At 51.9% G+C, this 15332-nt stretch overlaps 2 protein-coding genes across 3 annotated transcripts in view; both read left to right on the top strand.

The window, feature by feature from the left end:
• Positions 1 to 2572, top strand: part of GIGYF2 (GRB10 interacting GYF protein 2) — a 67905-nt gene extending 65333 nt beyond the window's left edge. For both annotated transcript variants that reach the window (XM_009886530.1, XM_009886529.1), the window contains exon 27: positions 772 to 2572. In XM_009886530.1, coding sequence (XP_009884832.1) covers positions 772 to 839 — 68 coding nt within the window. In that variant the 3' untranslated portion in view covers positions 840 to 2572. The remainder of the gene's footprint in view (positions 1 to 771) is intronic.
• Positions 2573 to 5114: 2542 nt separating this feature from the next.
• LOC104287795 (chromosome unknown open reading frame, human C2orf82) lies at positions 5115 to 14366 on the top strand. Its single transcript, XM_009886527.1, has 3 exons — positions 5115 to 5187; positions 13391 to 13570; positions 14237 to 14366. Exons 1-3 carry the CDS (start codon positions 5115 to 5117, stop codon positions 14344 to 14346), a joined length of 363 nt encoding a protein of 120 aa, XP_009884829.1. The 3' UTR covers positions 14347 to 14366.
• The last annotated feature ends 966 nt before the right edge of the window (positions 14367 to 15332 follow it).

The raw sequence follows: 15332 nt of genomic DNA, 5'->3' as shown, positions 1-15332 counted from the left end.
TATGATATATTGGACTTTTTCCGTGTAGAAAATGTTTTTGCTTTTTCTCACACTTTTGTCCTGTGCATCATGTCTTCAGCACTTGCGGTTAAAAGGTTGGGTAGAATTTTAGGTGCATCTTGAGCCATCTGCATAGCCCTACGTAACGTTGTACATTTTCACATTGTACTCCTGAGACAGAAGATTGTTTTTTTTTTTTTTAAAAAAAAAAAGCATGGAAGTGCATGGAATTGCCACTAGATTTCATAGATAGGTGTATTTAGGCTTTCAGTAAGGGGTAGAATTGCTCACACCCCCCTGAAGTGTTGAGCCTGATTCCACACTCAGATTCCAAGTTCGCAAAATGTATTTTTCTGCCTCTTGGACCATATAAGTACAGCGTCGAAAGGCGCTTCCAAGTACCAGGTGACTCAAACGCGCTCCCTTCCAAGACGTTGCTGGGCCACGTTGCCACTGGGCCTAGATGTGCCTTGTACGAGCTCTGCAGATGACATCTTTTAAATGAAAGTTTGAAACCAGTGTTCTTCTGGTCTGTTTTTAAAGACCGAGTGATACTTACTTGAATGTACAATTGATTCTTTGATTTATTAAGGAAAAAACCAAACAGTTTGGGTAATGATATCTCTAGCCTTACTGAATTTCCCCCCGAGTTCTTATCTGATGTGTATTATTTACTTTATCTTACACGTGCTACTCCGTGTAACGGGTGTATTGCTTCAAACACAATATACCACATCCAGATGTTTAACACAAGTCTTTTTTGGTTCACAGGGTTTTCAGTGAATGCCTCGTCAGAGCGGCTCAATATGGGAGAAATAGAGACTTTGGAAGACTACTGAGCATGTGCAAATCAACTGGCTTTTCCTGCATCTGTTAACCATGGATTCTCCGTTTTGGACACAGTACTCTCCACCATGCGTTCTTCTTCGCCTTGCAGTGAATCACAGAATCAATCATCTCAGGCTGCTTCCTCTAGCCCCAGCAAAACCTTTCTGCCCAGGACTGCACAGGCGTTGTTCCTACCGTCAGCCTAGAGTCAAGTGGACTTTGTTCCGAGTCCTGGGAGGGTGGGAGATAGGATTCGTTCGCAACAAGGCTGATTTGGGCAGCAAGCTTTCACTGTGCTGTGATTTCTTCTGCTGACATACCTGGAAAAAAAAAAAAAAATATCAATTGGGATTCTGCAAACCATTGCGTCCCTCTCCTGGTTACTCTTACCACATCCAACACGTGCAGTCACGGAGAGAGAGAGCGAGAGAGTTTGTGGTTAACAGATGTTGGTCAAAACCAAAATGCCACACAGATACTGACTTCCGCGCTCCATCAGGGCAAGAGGTGCTCTCCCAGGCCAGGAGTTGCATTCATAAGCTAACCTTAGAACTGGCAACAGCAGGAGAGGGGCGGTGGCGGGCGCAGTTTAGCTTGGGTTGGTTTGAAGTTGCACACCCCCTGCCAGCCCTTCTCAGCACATTATTTTTGGAGGGAAAGCTCGAGTCTGTCTTCATTAGGTGGTGATGCTGAAGCTGGTGGAGTTCCCTGTCGGCGTATTCCAGCCTTCCCGGACAAGTGGGGACTTCTACTCTGGGGAAAAAAAGTGGGGTGGCATCTCTTCTTTCAGGTTGAATTTATCCCTTAAATGCTACCTTCGGAGGTTTAGGACCAGTTTATTTTGAGCTCTTTTCCTGCAAATTTGTCTCGTTTAAGAGACAGTAGGATATTTACCGTGTGGATCTTTAGTCTTTGGTGAGGGTGAACACTGGCTTTCAGATACGTACCCCAGCAGTCTTAGCTAGTTGTCACTTGAAGCAGTGCTTAGGTTAACGAGCAGAGATGCCCTTTTGTCCTGAAGAGAGACTGTGGAGGGCGAAGCTATGTGCAATGAACGGCCCTGCTTATCTTCTACACCTTAAACTATTCCACGCACCTTCACTGGGATCCATGATCTTTAAGTATTTACGGAATCACCACCTTCCTCTCTCACCGAAAGATTAGCACCACCTTCCCTTCTCCACCCACCCACCCACATGCACCCACCACAAAAGAAAGAAAACGGAAACTGCCAAATGCACTTAGTTTCAACCCCCTGGTCCCATCTCCCGTTCCCAGAGGGTTATAACCTGCCGAGGGAGATGCGCTACAGTTTTGGTGGAGTTGTGTAAAGGTGTCTGTCGTTCTGTCATCACTGCCTAAAGAAAACAGTTCGAGTTGCTCAAGAGCAGTTTGGCTTTGGATTTTATTTTGTTTGGTTTATTCATTTTTTGGGGTCACCTTCCCCTCCTCCTCCTCCTTCTCCTCCTCCTCCTCCTCCTCTCTCTTCCCCCTGCCCCCAAACATGTACAGTAACTATACAGAGACTGCTGCAGACTTGTATATAGTTTTTGGATCCAATAGCATGGAGAGACTTGGAACTGTTGCAAATCTGGTCTCCCTGTCTCCTTTGCTTTGTAAATTCATAAAAGGGGGAAGAGGGGTAGTTAAAATGTTTACAAAACTTTAAACTCCCTCTGAACTTTTGCCAGTGTGGGGGGGAAAAAGAGAGAACTTAAATAAAACCTGGTTGTATTATATCTGAGAGAAAACTTTCTGCTTGCTTTTGTAAAAGCCGAGTTTTGAGATAATTCCTGGTGCTAAAACTGACCCCAAACTCGACTCGCATCAGTTTTCATCGAGAAACAACAAGCAAATACACAGGATGTGAAACAACAACTGCTGCTTTATTTCGTCCCTGGTGAGGAATACCGGTGGTTTTTTTCTACTTGATAATTTTAGAGTTCAAATAAACACCAGTAAGTTGAGATTGGAAAATTCTGACAAGAAAGCTTTAATTTCTCCGTAGAGAAACACGTGCATTCACGCTCATGTTGTTTATGCAGGAGAGCTCACGCCGCAGCTGGTTTTCTGTTACTACAAACACTTGGCCGTGGAGCCTTTTTTTTTTTTGCCAGTCGGTAACCACCCCACCCTTTCCAATTCCCTTCCCTAAATGAGAGGGTTTCTTTCTCCCCTCAGCGTAAAGTCCACACGGACACCTTGTAGGCTTCCCTTTTTAGACAAAATCTTATTTATTTTTTTTTCTACTTGCTGCTTGGTTTTGTGTGGAAAATCCCAGTAAAAGTTAATGATAAAGGTCCTTCTACCATTCACACGACCACAAAGAAAATGAAGTCGGTATACTAACGCCTAACTTATACAGTAGCTTTGCTTTATGTTTCGGTGATGTCTTGGAGAGAACAGTACGTGTTTAGGCTGATAATTTGACTTTGTTTTAATATCTTTGGGATTTTTAGTGTATAAGATTTCTGGTTTGTAAGTACTTTCTGTTTTTTAATGGTATGATCTAATTCCTGCAAGCTAATTTCGGACTACTCTCTACGGTGTAGCAAATAAGCAAAAGTCTGTTAATTTCCAGCTCGGCTGGGGAGCGGGAAAGGAACGATTCACCCGTTGCTAAAGGAAAATGCAGAAATGCAAGCAGGGAGAATGCGCGATGATTTGTCGAACCCCAAGGACCTGGCTCGGCTCCTGAGAGTTAGTAGATAATGGACCAGTGGGGAAGATCTTGCTCTTAATATCCTAATGTTCGGGCTTCTGTGTTTAGTACACAGGTAAGATGCTGGTGTGTTCAGATTGCATCCTCAGGTGACTGTCCTGTCACCTTCTGTGACAAACAGAGGGGCTGTTTCTGTAGCGAAGGTCACTGACGGGGGAAATAGGAGCTGCGGCAGTGTCTCTGTTGCTGGGTATGTATTTATGCCCTTCCTGCGTCTTTTCAGACAACATGAACCTGGAAAGCTAATGGGGCTTTGATCCGAGTTTGAAAGATGATGTTGATTTGATGGTAGAGATGTCTGAGGTTTCTTTTGAGCACGCTTCACCAGGTTACTTCCTAACTTCTCGTTTCGCTGCAGGGACAGTGCTCGGTCCTCTTCGTTCTTCCCGCTTCCCCTCGCAGTCAGGCGGTTCTGCAAAGAACCGCACCGAGCGCAATGCTGTAAAAGGACAGCTGAGCTGTGTCTGGCTGCCTGTTGGAGAAAGCCAAAAAGCAAAGAGGTCTTTACCAGAAAAATCTGAATGTGAAATTTAAGACAAAACTACTCGTGTCGTATTTTCAGAGTATAAAGAACTGACATTGGGGACGTTTATGTATTTTACTACAGCATCTTTTTCTGGACAGAAACTGTGTTTCATCCTCATATTAACTTAAAAAAAAAAGAAATTCTTCTGTCCCCTGACAATAAGCTGGAGTGTTCCCCTTTTAAAACACTTTCCCCAGTCTCTGTTGGGTGCAAACGTGATTTGAAACAAACCTCAGTTTTCTCTGCTGTGAACTTTTCACGAGCGCCCTTGGAGGGGAGGGACAGAGCGGCAGGGGGTCGCAGGAAGAGGTAGTGCCTGTGCAGTTCAAACCCGAGGAGGATGCTGGCCTTGCCTGGCACAGGCGACTCTCCTGGAAGACTCGCCACGTTTTAACAGGCAGTTCTGCCAGCGGAGACCACACATGGCTCCTACTCCACCTCTGTAAGTATGACACCCCAAAAACAAGGGTTCCAGGGAGCCGCTCTGGCTCTGTTTCAGAGCATTTTAGCCTCAGAAGATTGAGGCCCTTGTTCTTCGCTGTGCCCACCCTGGAAAGACCACCGCCGCTGCCCTGCGCGCGGAGGGGAGAGCAAAGCCCTCCAGCGGTCTGCTTGGTTTCGGGGTTAGCTGTCCCAATGGCCCCTGTGTTATTTCCCGTGCTGCGGGATGGCCGGCCGGAGGGAAGGCATTCCAGGAGCATCCCCGCGTCCTCTGGGAAGGGCTCGCCAACAACCGCTCGTGTGTGCGCTGGCCTGGCAGGGTGACGGATGCCTAACGGCTCGGCTGCCTATGGGGTTTTCGGCACAAATTTTAGAGGGTGGAGCTGCCTTCAGGAGGAGGTGTGCTCTGCAAGTCAGAGAGAGAGAGTCTCTGCTGGGCTTTGCACTCTTTCTATCCACTTGCTGTTGTGAAGAAAATTTATTTTATTTTATTTTTTTTTAACCTGACTGGACAAAGTTTTTACTATACCAGTGACGTTTCCAAGTTGTTTCGAAGAGTTTTAAGAATTCCTGCCGATGCTTTTCCTGAGGGAAGCCATGCCCTACCACAGAGTCCTTCGCCTGGTCCTGCTAACGCTGTGCGGCATCCTGGTCCCTGCTGTGCTGGCAGGTAAGGAGCTTTGTTTGCATTTAAAGCCCAAAAGCACGAGAGGTCTTTTACTAACCTGCCTCTGTCTCCTCTCCCTGCATACCTCCTCTCCTTCCCCTAAAAACATCCGTATTTACTGAATTATAATTGAGTAATGGGAAAGCCGCTTTGGAATTGGTGGCTGTTGGTAAGAATATATTCTCCGTCTTGAGACCAGGATTCGATTGGGGAAAATGGGGAAAATACTTTGTAATTTCTCCAAGCCAGACAGCAGTAGTGCCTCCGTGAGCATTAGTGACAGTAGACGAGTAGTCGGATCAGCCAAGAGTAGATGCGGTGCCCTCAGCAGCTGATGGGACAGGTTATCCGTCAGCTTTTAACGGTAGGAAGAAGCTACAATCATGAAAAGAAACACTTTTCTCTGGCTGAAGCCCGTGTCCCAGTTTCTGGTTCCTTCTACGCTTTCTGCTGCAGCAGAGCACTTCGCCACAGCTGCTCTAAGTAGAACTATGAGGAGTGTCTATGGAAACGTTTAGCTCAGGCGAAAGCTGAGGTGTGCAGCCGAACTCCCTGAGTTCCCGTCTGGAGCTGGGTGCCCCGAGGCCGGCGGCAGCGCTGGGACGGTACGTGGCTGCCACTCGCGTCCAGCGAGGTGATGGGAATGGTCGGCGTGAGACACCTATTCCGTGAGGCGCTGGTTTTTAAGGAGGTGGTGAGTAATTTCAGCCTTATCTGCTCCCGCTTTCAGCACAGCTACGCGGGCTGAGGGGAGCCGAGTGCGCCGTCAGCTCAGAGGCTGCCTGGTCTCGGGCGGGTTTTACAAATGAGGGAGAACTGACTTCCAGACCGACTCCATAGAGGGGCTCTGAGCGTGCAGGTGGAAACTCCTACGGGGAACGGCGTCCCTTGAAGCCTCTTTCTGTAAGCGCGGGCGAGGCTGCGGAGGGATGGCTCAGGCCAAGATAACAGGCAGGAGCACAGCGCTTGTTTTCCTAAATTCTTGTCCTGCCTTCCAAGACCTGGAGCAAGGCTGGATCACAGTTCCTTCCCAGTTTGTTCTGAGCATCTTGCCTAGCAGGGAGATCCTGGCCAGCCTTCTAGCAGATGAAATTATTTCTTTTTAAAGGAGCTTTCATAGGGGTAGGGGAATTTATCGCTGTGCCTAGCTGGAACATCTGTGGGTGCAAGAACAGAATTACTGTAGCTGGTATTTCCCCCACAGATCCTTCCCTTGCAAGACACCTTGCTGGGAAACCTTTAAAGAAACTAAGAAATGAGCACTAAAAAGTGGATGTTTTCCTTCTCAAACCCTGAGATTTGATTTTATTTATTTTTTTTTTTTTGTATAGTGGAACATTAATCACTTAAGCACAGTTTCAGTTTGTAGCTTGCTCACGCTCCCAGAAGCAGTGGCAGTGCTCTTCCCCAAAACCAGGTAAGGTCTCTTCTTAACTGTTAAGAGTATTTCACTCTGCAGAAACCGATTACTTTCCAGTGAAAAATCGATCTGCTTCCTCTATGAGCTAGGATTTCTTTTAACTTTCTTTCTACTTTAAGTTTCCAATACTGGATGCGTATTTGCTCCGTCCCCTGCCTTGCCAGCTTTCCGGAGCTCTCGGCTCGGCGTTGCAGCTTTGGTTTGTACCTGTCGCTGCCTCCCTGTGTCGCTTTGCTCCTGTGAAATACCCCGAGTTCACTTTATCCCTTTACTGGGTGAGTTGCACTCGCGCAGCGAGGCCAGCGGCTCTCGAAGAGCTTTGTGCTGATGAACGCAACATTTGGATCCTGGGGCGCAGGAGAGACTCCATTTTAGAGGCTCGAGGCCTCTTAAGGAGTTTGTTCTTCTCTGCTACCTCAAAGCAGGACATGAGGGAACCAGCCTGTATGGTAACCCTTCCCAGGAACAGAACTATTTTCTGCTGCGTTAGAGGTGGAGAGGTGGCTCCCCCCAGTACAGGAGCTTTTAGTGCACAGTGGAATTTTTTCTGCTTTTCACCCCATTAGAAAAGGAAATTTCCTGCCTTGTGCAGACAAAGAAGGGAAGGGCGCACAGGCAGCCCTCTGGTCTCCGCGCGTACACATGCAGCCCTGCCTTTCTGTAAACAAGTTTATTTAACATTCATCAGAACCGCAGCGTTCCGCGCTGCTCCACGCTGGAGCTCCCGGCGCTCGCACATCACAGGCTGCCCTTTGTGCTCCCAATGAAGGCCTCTTTTCATCCCTGCGCTGGCCCTGTGCCCGCTGTGACTACCTGGGGCTGGACAGCCCGTTGCTGGCCTCAGGGTTCACCCAGCCCCTGCCCTCCCGTCTCAGCACCTCGTACTTCCCGTAGCAAAGCCCTCCGTGGTGGGCAGAAGCGGAGTCTGCCTCGGACGGGGCTGAAGTGATGCCGGCCGTGCACACCCGAGGTCCCGAACGAGTCTTCCCCTCCTTGCTGGATTTAATTTTATCTCGGTGGTGACTCAGAGCTACCTAGTACCAAAACCCCCGGGTAAGTGCTCAGGAGTTCAGTGAGATGTGAAGGATCTCGCTGGCAGTTGAGGTTCCCATCTGGACGTAGCACTCAGAACGCTTTTGGGGTGCCAATGGGTTGTGGACCGTGATCTGGCTTCTTGCCCAGCCAGTCTGGTTTCCTGGACAGAGTGGTCAGGGCTCTGCGACTGGAGAAACTGTGAATTTCTGCTCCCGAGTTCCCGAGCTCTTTCCAGTATCCCATTTGTCAAAGATGGGGAAACAACTGACCGAGTCTTTAACCCTCTTTGTCCACGTCGTCTAGGTGCAACAGGAAACAGAGCCAGTTCGAGGGCTTTCTACACACCCAAATCTTCTTTGCTTTCTCCAAACCCAAGTGGCACTTATGCCCAGAGCACAGGAGGATCGTCAAGAGTTGGATTTTACTTTTTTTCCTATCAGCAAAACCAGTTTCAAATCATATAATGGATTCAGAGCTCCCAGTGAAGTAGAAGTTAGTAAAAAGCCTTTGCAAGGCTTTGGCTTCTGCATCATGTATTTATTTGGTATCTACACTCTGATGTGGGCTCATGAATTCCCCTGTTTTGAGCTAATGTGGAAATACTGCAGTAGCGCATCAGAATGTGTATGGGGGGGGAAAGCAACAGACCAGGAGATGATGTGCTAAAGGAAAACATAGGAGAAGACCTTGTCCAAAAACATCTTTCTGTAGCAACTTGTGGGTCTTCATGCTCAACAACAGGAGAATAAAAGATTGTTAGGAAGTCTTTAAAGTTCAAGTGTTGGAATGTGAGAAGTAGCGAATAGGTTTTGTCAGGCAAAATCTTAAAAAGATGCGGTTGTTCCAACGGGTTCATCCAGTCTTACAGCAAGTCTTTGTAGACCATTACTCAACTGTGCTCTGCACTATTACTCCTTACAAATTACTGACAGTAGTATCAGCTCCTGACTAAGGCTGCTGGGTTGGAGGTGGAGAGTGAGGATGATGAGGGGCTGAAACCTCAAGCTTGTATGAGGAAGGGTATTGCTCACTGGTGAGCGATCTCCAGGGATAAAGATGTTAGGTCGCCACATCTGCCTGCCTTGAGGTCTTGCAGTCTGCCTGTGGAGAGGTTCCTTCTCGCTGAGCATGGAAACAGCGGTTTTGTCAAGTTGCCTTTGGTGTCATCCCTTCTAGATCTCACCATGGTCCATGTAGCTGAAGTCCTGCGGGGTCCCTACATTATTCCGAAAACTCACAGTGTATTTCTTTATAGTCCGGTAACTCTGATATTTTCTTCCCTGGCCTCAGCTGTAGCCAACCTGTGCTGTAGAGAGGGAGAAGACGCACTGCAGTAGAGAGAATTCCCTGAAATAAAGCAATTTTTAGTGTCAAAACGTGGGAAGGAAGAGGTGCCCTCCTCCACCTGGCTGTTGCAAAACACTGGAATACTTTTAGTCCACTTTATTTTCCTGGGTTCCACCTCTGCCCGGTAGAACCCTAATAACTAAGATTACTCCGTATCTTTCTCTTATGTGCTCTCAATCTGTATTTTTACCATGTGGGTGTCACTGGTCGCCTGTGGAGCAACAGTTGCCCTCGGTCCGTGCCGCAGTGCTGAGACAGGGTTAATGCTGGGGGCGAGCTCGTTTGTGCCATGGGGTCGAGGTTTCTCTGCCTTCAGAGCAGGCAGCACTGAGGCACGAAGCCTGGGCAGTGGTGGGGTTACCTGTGTGTGTCAGCAGCCTGGTGGCCCCCTCCATGTGCCCATCTGCTGAGCTGCTCTGGGGCATACCAACCATGCAAGTGCACCAGGCGGGTTTTCTTAGAGATAGGACAGGTCCTAAGACTGATGGCAGTACAGCTCATGCGTGGCGCTCTCCCCCAGATGTTAAACATCTGGTCTTGCGATGGATGATGTGTTTTGAGCTTGTTTCTTGGTAGTTCTTTATTTCTACAAAGTTCTCGGGTGAACAGGAAAAGCCATGCGCCACCTTGGCTTCCAATCCTCGATTGCACCCCCCACTTACGACTGCAATGTGTTTGGGTTTTTTGCACGAGTGAAAAACGCTGTGCCCTGCCCCGAGGCCTCGCAGGTCCCATGTAACTTGGCCTTTCCTTGTGAAGAGCTGCCACCGGGTCTGGAGCTGTCACTCGGAGGCGTTCGTTCAGGCGCACAGACTGCGTCATCCGTATCGCAGTCAGGATGACGATACCCGTGCAGGTGGGCAGGCCTGCCCGCTCTGGTGCTTCTTCTCTTGTAGAGCATATTTAGAGTCCTGGACTCCTGCTCGTGCACAGAGAAATTGAGCCCAGGAGGACTGACATGTGACAGTCACACAAAACATCAGCAGCAGAGCAGAGAAATCCTCCTGAACCGGGTTCCACGCCTGTGCTTCCAGCCTGTCCCATCAGAGTGTATCCAACAGGCGACTGAAAGAGGCCCTCGTGTCTCGCTTGGATAGGGGCACACCTTATTAATAGTGTGTGTTTGTGTTGGGTTTTGGTGCCTGACGCAAGCTCTGTCCTTCCCCTTCGCCTTCCTGGCTTTTACTGTAGGACTGAAACAGGAGCGTGGCATTTGATGCTGCTCCATCGGAGTTCTGCCGCCCTCAGCCAGCGGCAGCGTGGCCGACACTCGCCGGGACTGTCGGGCTGCTGCGGAGGGGAGCAGGGGTGACTTCTCCGGTTGTTGAAAAAACCGGACAGATGCGTGGGGATGGCTGGATGGGTGGTTGGGCTTCTTCTCAAAGGGGTGGGAATGGCAGCATGCGAGGACACGGAGCTGTTAGTTTGGGAGGCAAAATCAAAGGTGAGTCTTTGGAAAGAGAAGTGCTGGTTACAAAGGGGCGCTCTCCCGGGCTGCGGCGGTGTGCTCCGGAGAGACCTGCCGGCTGGCAGCTTCCTCTGGGGATGGGGCTTGCGCTGGGTTTTGCGTTCCCCTACCCCGTGTGCCTGCTGCAGGGCTCTCGGCGTCGGCTCTAGCAGCATCGAGGTGCAGGAACCGAAGAGGAGACCCAGTGGTAAGCCCCGGCTCTTGATGTTAAGGCGCAGGTATTTCACTTTATGCATGTGCACGACTCTGCTGCTGCTTCTGAGCTGACATCTCCTGTTAGAGAGGCACTAAACCCGACTGAAAGGAGTTGTGTTTCCCTTGGTTGAAGCGCCGTTAAGGTAAAACCGCAAAGACTCGGGACAGAAAACTCATGTTTAGCACACTCTGCCCCTTCTGTGAGGGTGAACTGAAAACATGTTTTAATCAGATGAGGGGAATTAACAAAATACATATCCAGAAGCCATCCAGGACTCTGTCCAGGTCTTAAAAAAAATCACCGATATCATAAACAAATTAGACAGTTTCCTCTCTATTTGGCTGTCAAAAATAAGCTCTGTGCCCTGCTTTAAGCGAGCTGCAATAAATTTTTCAGGAATTAGAGGTGCTGGGGATGGGAGAGGCTTTCTGGAACCTGTGGGTCTGGTTAGAAAAAGAGCCTTTGCGCTACAGTTGGAAGGGGTAACGCTCCCTCCTCGTCCGTTTGACAACGGGGAGCTGGAAGACCCTGTCCAGGTCCTACAGCCTCCCTGGACGGTGCCTGCATCATCTGAGCCTTTTCCCCCGGTCAGATGCGAGGGGTACACCCAGCTCGCTTGGCTTTGGAGAGAAAAACATTCTTGGGAAATGCAACAATGACGTCCTCCCAGCGCGGCGTTCTCTTGCCAGATGGGAAGGGCTGCAGTGTTGGTGCTGGCCTTGCTGGTGTTGACACAGTCAGGAAGGTCGTAGCTGGAGTTTCTCCACTTGCCAAAGCGGCCTGGAACCGGGGCTTCAAAAGTGTTACATACGTTTTGTTTGTGCCTAAACCAACAGCTTCCTAATGCCACCATTGCTAACTAAATAGCCCAGCTCTGCTCGGTTCCTTTCCCTGTTGTTTTAATTATATTTACCCACTAAATTATGTATTTCCTCCTGATCTGTCCTCTGGTAGTCAAACCACAGGATTTATAGAAGAGAGGTCCACTGGAAATGGCACTTTCTGGAAGAGCCCGTGGATGGGAGTCTGCAGCTCTGCTGTTGGTTTTGCAGGACAGGTTGGGAAGGGCTCTGCAAAGGGCTGGGATGTTTCTGGGGAGCTGTCGTGGAGCACAAACCACTTGTGGGCTCGTACCAGGGACCTGAGATGCCACCTCTGATGCAGTGACCACAGACGTACCGAGCACGTGAGGACGTGGCATTCACTGCTGCTCCCCGGGTGGGTCAGCCAGCCCGAGCGTGCTGGTGTCGCTGCCAGGCTTAACTGGCACAGGACTCAAACTGGGGGCTTACTTCTCTCTGTCATTGCTCGTTGGGCCAGAGTTAAACCTGGCAGCTGTCTCGCTGAAAATCCTGTAGCTTTTATGGCTGTAGAAAGGACTTTCCAAAACTAGTCTAGAACCCTGTTGTGTTCCCGAGTCTGCAGGCAGCCTCCTATAGCTCTGGGGATGGTGGGAGCTACTCTTCGATGGTTTGTAGGTTTGTACAGGCAGCAAAGGTGAGCATTTTGGTGTTTGTCCTCCTGGTCTTTTGGATGCAGGGCTCTTACGGGAGAACAAAGTGTGGTGGAGCACATTAGGGCTGATTCTTCAGCTCGCTCTTCTCCCACAAAGTGCCAGCTGCCCACGGGGGGGCAAGGAGGGCTCCAGGTACATCAGTCTGGGGTTGGCGCTGCCAAGATGTGCTGCTGCCTCCTCTCTTGCTGGGTCAGGGAGAGCCTGGGACAAGTCTTTGAGTGTCCCTGGTGGAGTGAGGGACAGTGTGCCGGAGCCGGGGTGCCCGGGGATACCTCTGTGCCTTGCCCCAGGGAGCCCAGGCTGCTGGCTCCGGCTCCCCTGCCCTCTTTCCCAGCCCAAATAACCATCATGTCGGTTCAGGTTGGATGCTGTTCTTTCTTTTCCCCCTGCCTTTTTTTTTTTTTTTTTTCCCCATCCCACTGCCACATTCCCAGCGGTTTCAGCAGGGAGCTGTGGAATGTCTCCCACTCCCGCCAGGGCCCACCTGAACAAGACGGGCATTGACAGGGAGCGCTCGGCTCAGCCACACACAGACAGGGAGGGCTCTCTGGTTCCGTCCCTGACCCCACAGCGAGAGGAACTAACAGGAGGTGAATGGTAACATCAAACAGAGCCCGGCCCGGCTTTCATCTCCCCGGCATGGCGTGGAGGTGGCTCAGAGGGAAGTTGAGGCTCTGGGGGCTCCTATCTCAGGGAGCAGTGTCCTGCGCAGTGCCAGCGCCTCTGGCATCCTACGCTGCGTAGGCTGGTGGTGCAGGACGGAAGGGCCCTGAGATGCTGTGTGTGTGGCCAGCACAGGTGGCCTCTGCCTGTTGCGGGAATGTGACAGCCACTCCCAGCCCAGTCCCATGGGCATCCATGAGCAAACTGGCTGTAGATGTTCATGCAGGGCCTGTTTGTGCACGAGCAGAAGTTGGTTGCGGGCTGCTCCCTATTGTCCCGCGTGTACAGCAGGTTGCCACAAAAGCTGGTAGCAGTGTGGTTTCACCCCAGGGTGTGGGCATTGCCTTTGGCTGCTCTGGGTGTTGGTGCTGTGCGGAGGTGGTGCCCTCCTGGAGGAGGGCTCTGCCCCACCAGGTCACCCTCCATCCACCCGGGGGCACTCAGCAGGCGGCTGGAGCCCAGGGCCCTGCTGAGGTGCCTCTGTCCCGAGCCGCTGTTGTCACCAGCAGTCTGGCCGGGGCCACCCATGCCCGTGAGTGATGGTGGGTGCTTCTCTCCCAGCAGAGTACCCGCAGGGCCCGGTCCCCACCCTCTGGAACGAGCCACCCGAGCTGCCCTCTGGAGCTGGCCCCTTCGACACCACCACAGCCCGGCTCTCAGATGCCACCGCCTTCCCCCCGTACACCTCCGAGCTGGAGCCCGAGGACACCACCCACCTGCACCGGCTGGACGCCGGGGACGGTATGTGGCTGCGCAATGGGCACTGCCTGTGGGTCGCTCCTACAGCAGCTCGGGACGTCCTTGCTGCGGAGTTGTTCTTTAGAGCCCTATCACCTCCCAGGAGGTGTTTGAGCCACTAGAGGTGGCCTGTCCCAAGCCACGCTGCTGGGGGGGCGAGAGGGGAGCTGCTGAGGCCTTTCCTCCTGCCCCAGGTCTGACACATCACAGCAGGCACCAGCAAGATGTGCCTCAAGCCCAGGTAGGCTCCAGGGCAAGAATGTGTCCGAAACTCTTCAAACAGGGAGCGCGAGCACCTTTCCTGGCTCCTGAACTACAGCAGACGCCTGTTGTGATGTGGCTCTGCAACAAGCAAAGCAACTCTCTCGGTGTGGGTGTTTAACAGGAAAGCTGAGGGCCAAAGACCCGCTTTATGGCAGCCGTCCCTGTCACCGGGAGCTGGCTACGGGGCGAGTGGCTGGCTCCAGCCCCCTGCCCAAGGGCACAGTGCTGCTGGGGCACAGGACCACACCTCGGCTACATGGGGAGAGGGCCACCATCGCCAGTAGCAGGAGTGTGGCCCGATGGCTGGGGCTGTGCTGGGTGCGGGGGTGATCCCCCATAGCCCTCCCCGTTATGGGACCCACCGGCTCTGCTGACCTCTTGCTACCTTGTTCTCTGTCCCTGCAGGCTCGCTGGGGCCTGGAGCTATCGGTGCCATTGTCATCGCCTCCCTCCTGGGTACGTCTGTGCTTGTGGCCTTGGTTGTCATCACGCTGAGAAAGTTCTCTGCCTCCTGAACTCAATAAAAGATTTTTCTGTAACGACCAGCCCGTCTCCTGCCCTCAACTCCTCCCGCTCCCCCTCTCCCTGGGGCCCCCTGGGGACAAATGCTGCCGCGGATGTGGCGAAGGGCACCCCGGCCTCTGCGCTGGGCAGCAAAGCTGCACCCCAAAGTGCTCTTTGCTCTTAGCGTGCGCATCTCCTGGGTGCACGCAGACCTGGCAGACTCGACCGCAGCAGGCAGTGTCACTTCCCCCCAGTCAGGAGGGACCTGTGGCCATGAGTGGCTTTGGGCTCTTGGTCTAGCCTGAGTGCCCCAACACGGGCATCAACCTTGCACAGGTTGTTCAGTTGGTGTCACACTTGCCTAGTCTCACCCCACTTCCATCCCCTGCATTTGGGCCAGTTGCCCCCCACCAGTCACACTGGAGGGGACTGGTGAGGAGGCGAGCAGTCGGTGCGGGAGGGAGGAAGAAGACGCACGCGTGTTGCTTTGGCGCTGGCTCGCTCAGCTATATTTCATCACACGGAAAAACGAGACAACGAGAAGTTCCCCTCAGTTCGCTGGGGCGGGCCGAGGGGGCTCCAGCCCGTGCTTGTGGGCCCCAGGCCTGGCCCTGAACAACACTGGAGACCACTGAAACGGAGGCGTGCAGGGCTGGGTCTGAGGAAATAACACTGGATGTCACTTGGTGCCTGAAAACGGCACAGCCTGTGCCTAGGGTGCGGAGTCCTGAAAAGTCACAACACAGCAAGAAGGGCCAGAGCGAGTCCCAGGGCTTGGCGGTGGGTTGTGGGACAGTGCCCGGCAGCCCTGAGTCCCTCTCCCCTGGAGAAATGCAGTGAGGAACCGGCGTCCTGGCACTGGGGAACCTGGGTCAGCCCCTCCACTAGTGAAGGAGCTGTTTCTGATGGGTAAAGGAGCGCTTCTGTGCTATGAGAAACATCCCAGGTGGGCGTGTGGGGCTGTAGTGCCCAGGCTGGGCTGGCTGCTGGGCTGCGA

Source organism: Charadrius vociferus, unplaced genomic scaffold, assembly GCF_000708025.1.
Source record: "Charadrius vociferus isolate BGI_N301 unplaced genomic scaffold, ASM70802v2 scaffold1346, whole genome shotgun sequence".
Classification (NCBI taxonomy): Eukaryota; Metazoa; Chordata; class Aves; order Charadriiformes; family Charadriidae; genus Charadrius; species Charadrius vociferus.
This window is presented reverse-complemented; position numbering and strand designations above follow the sequence as displayed.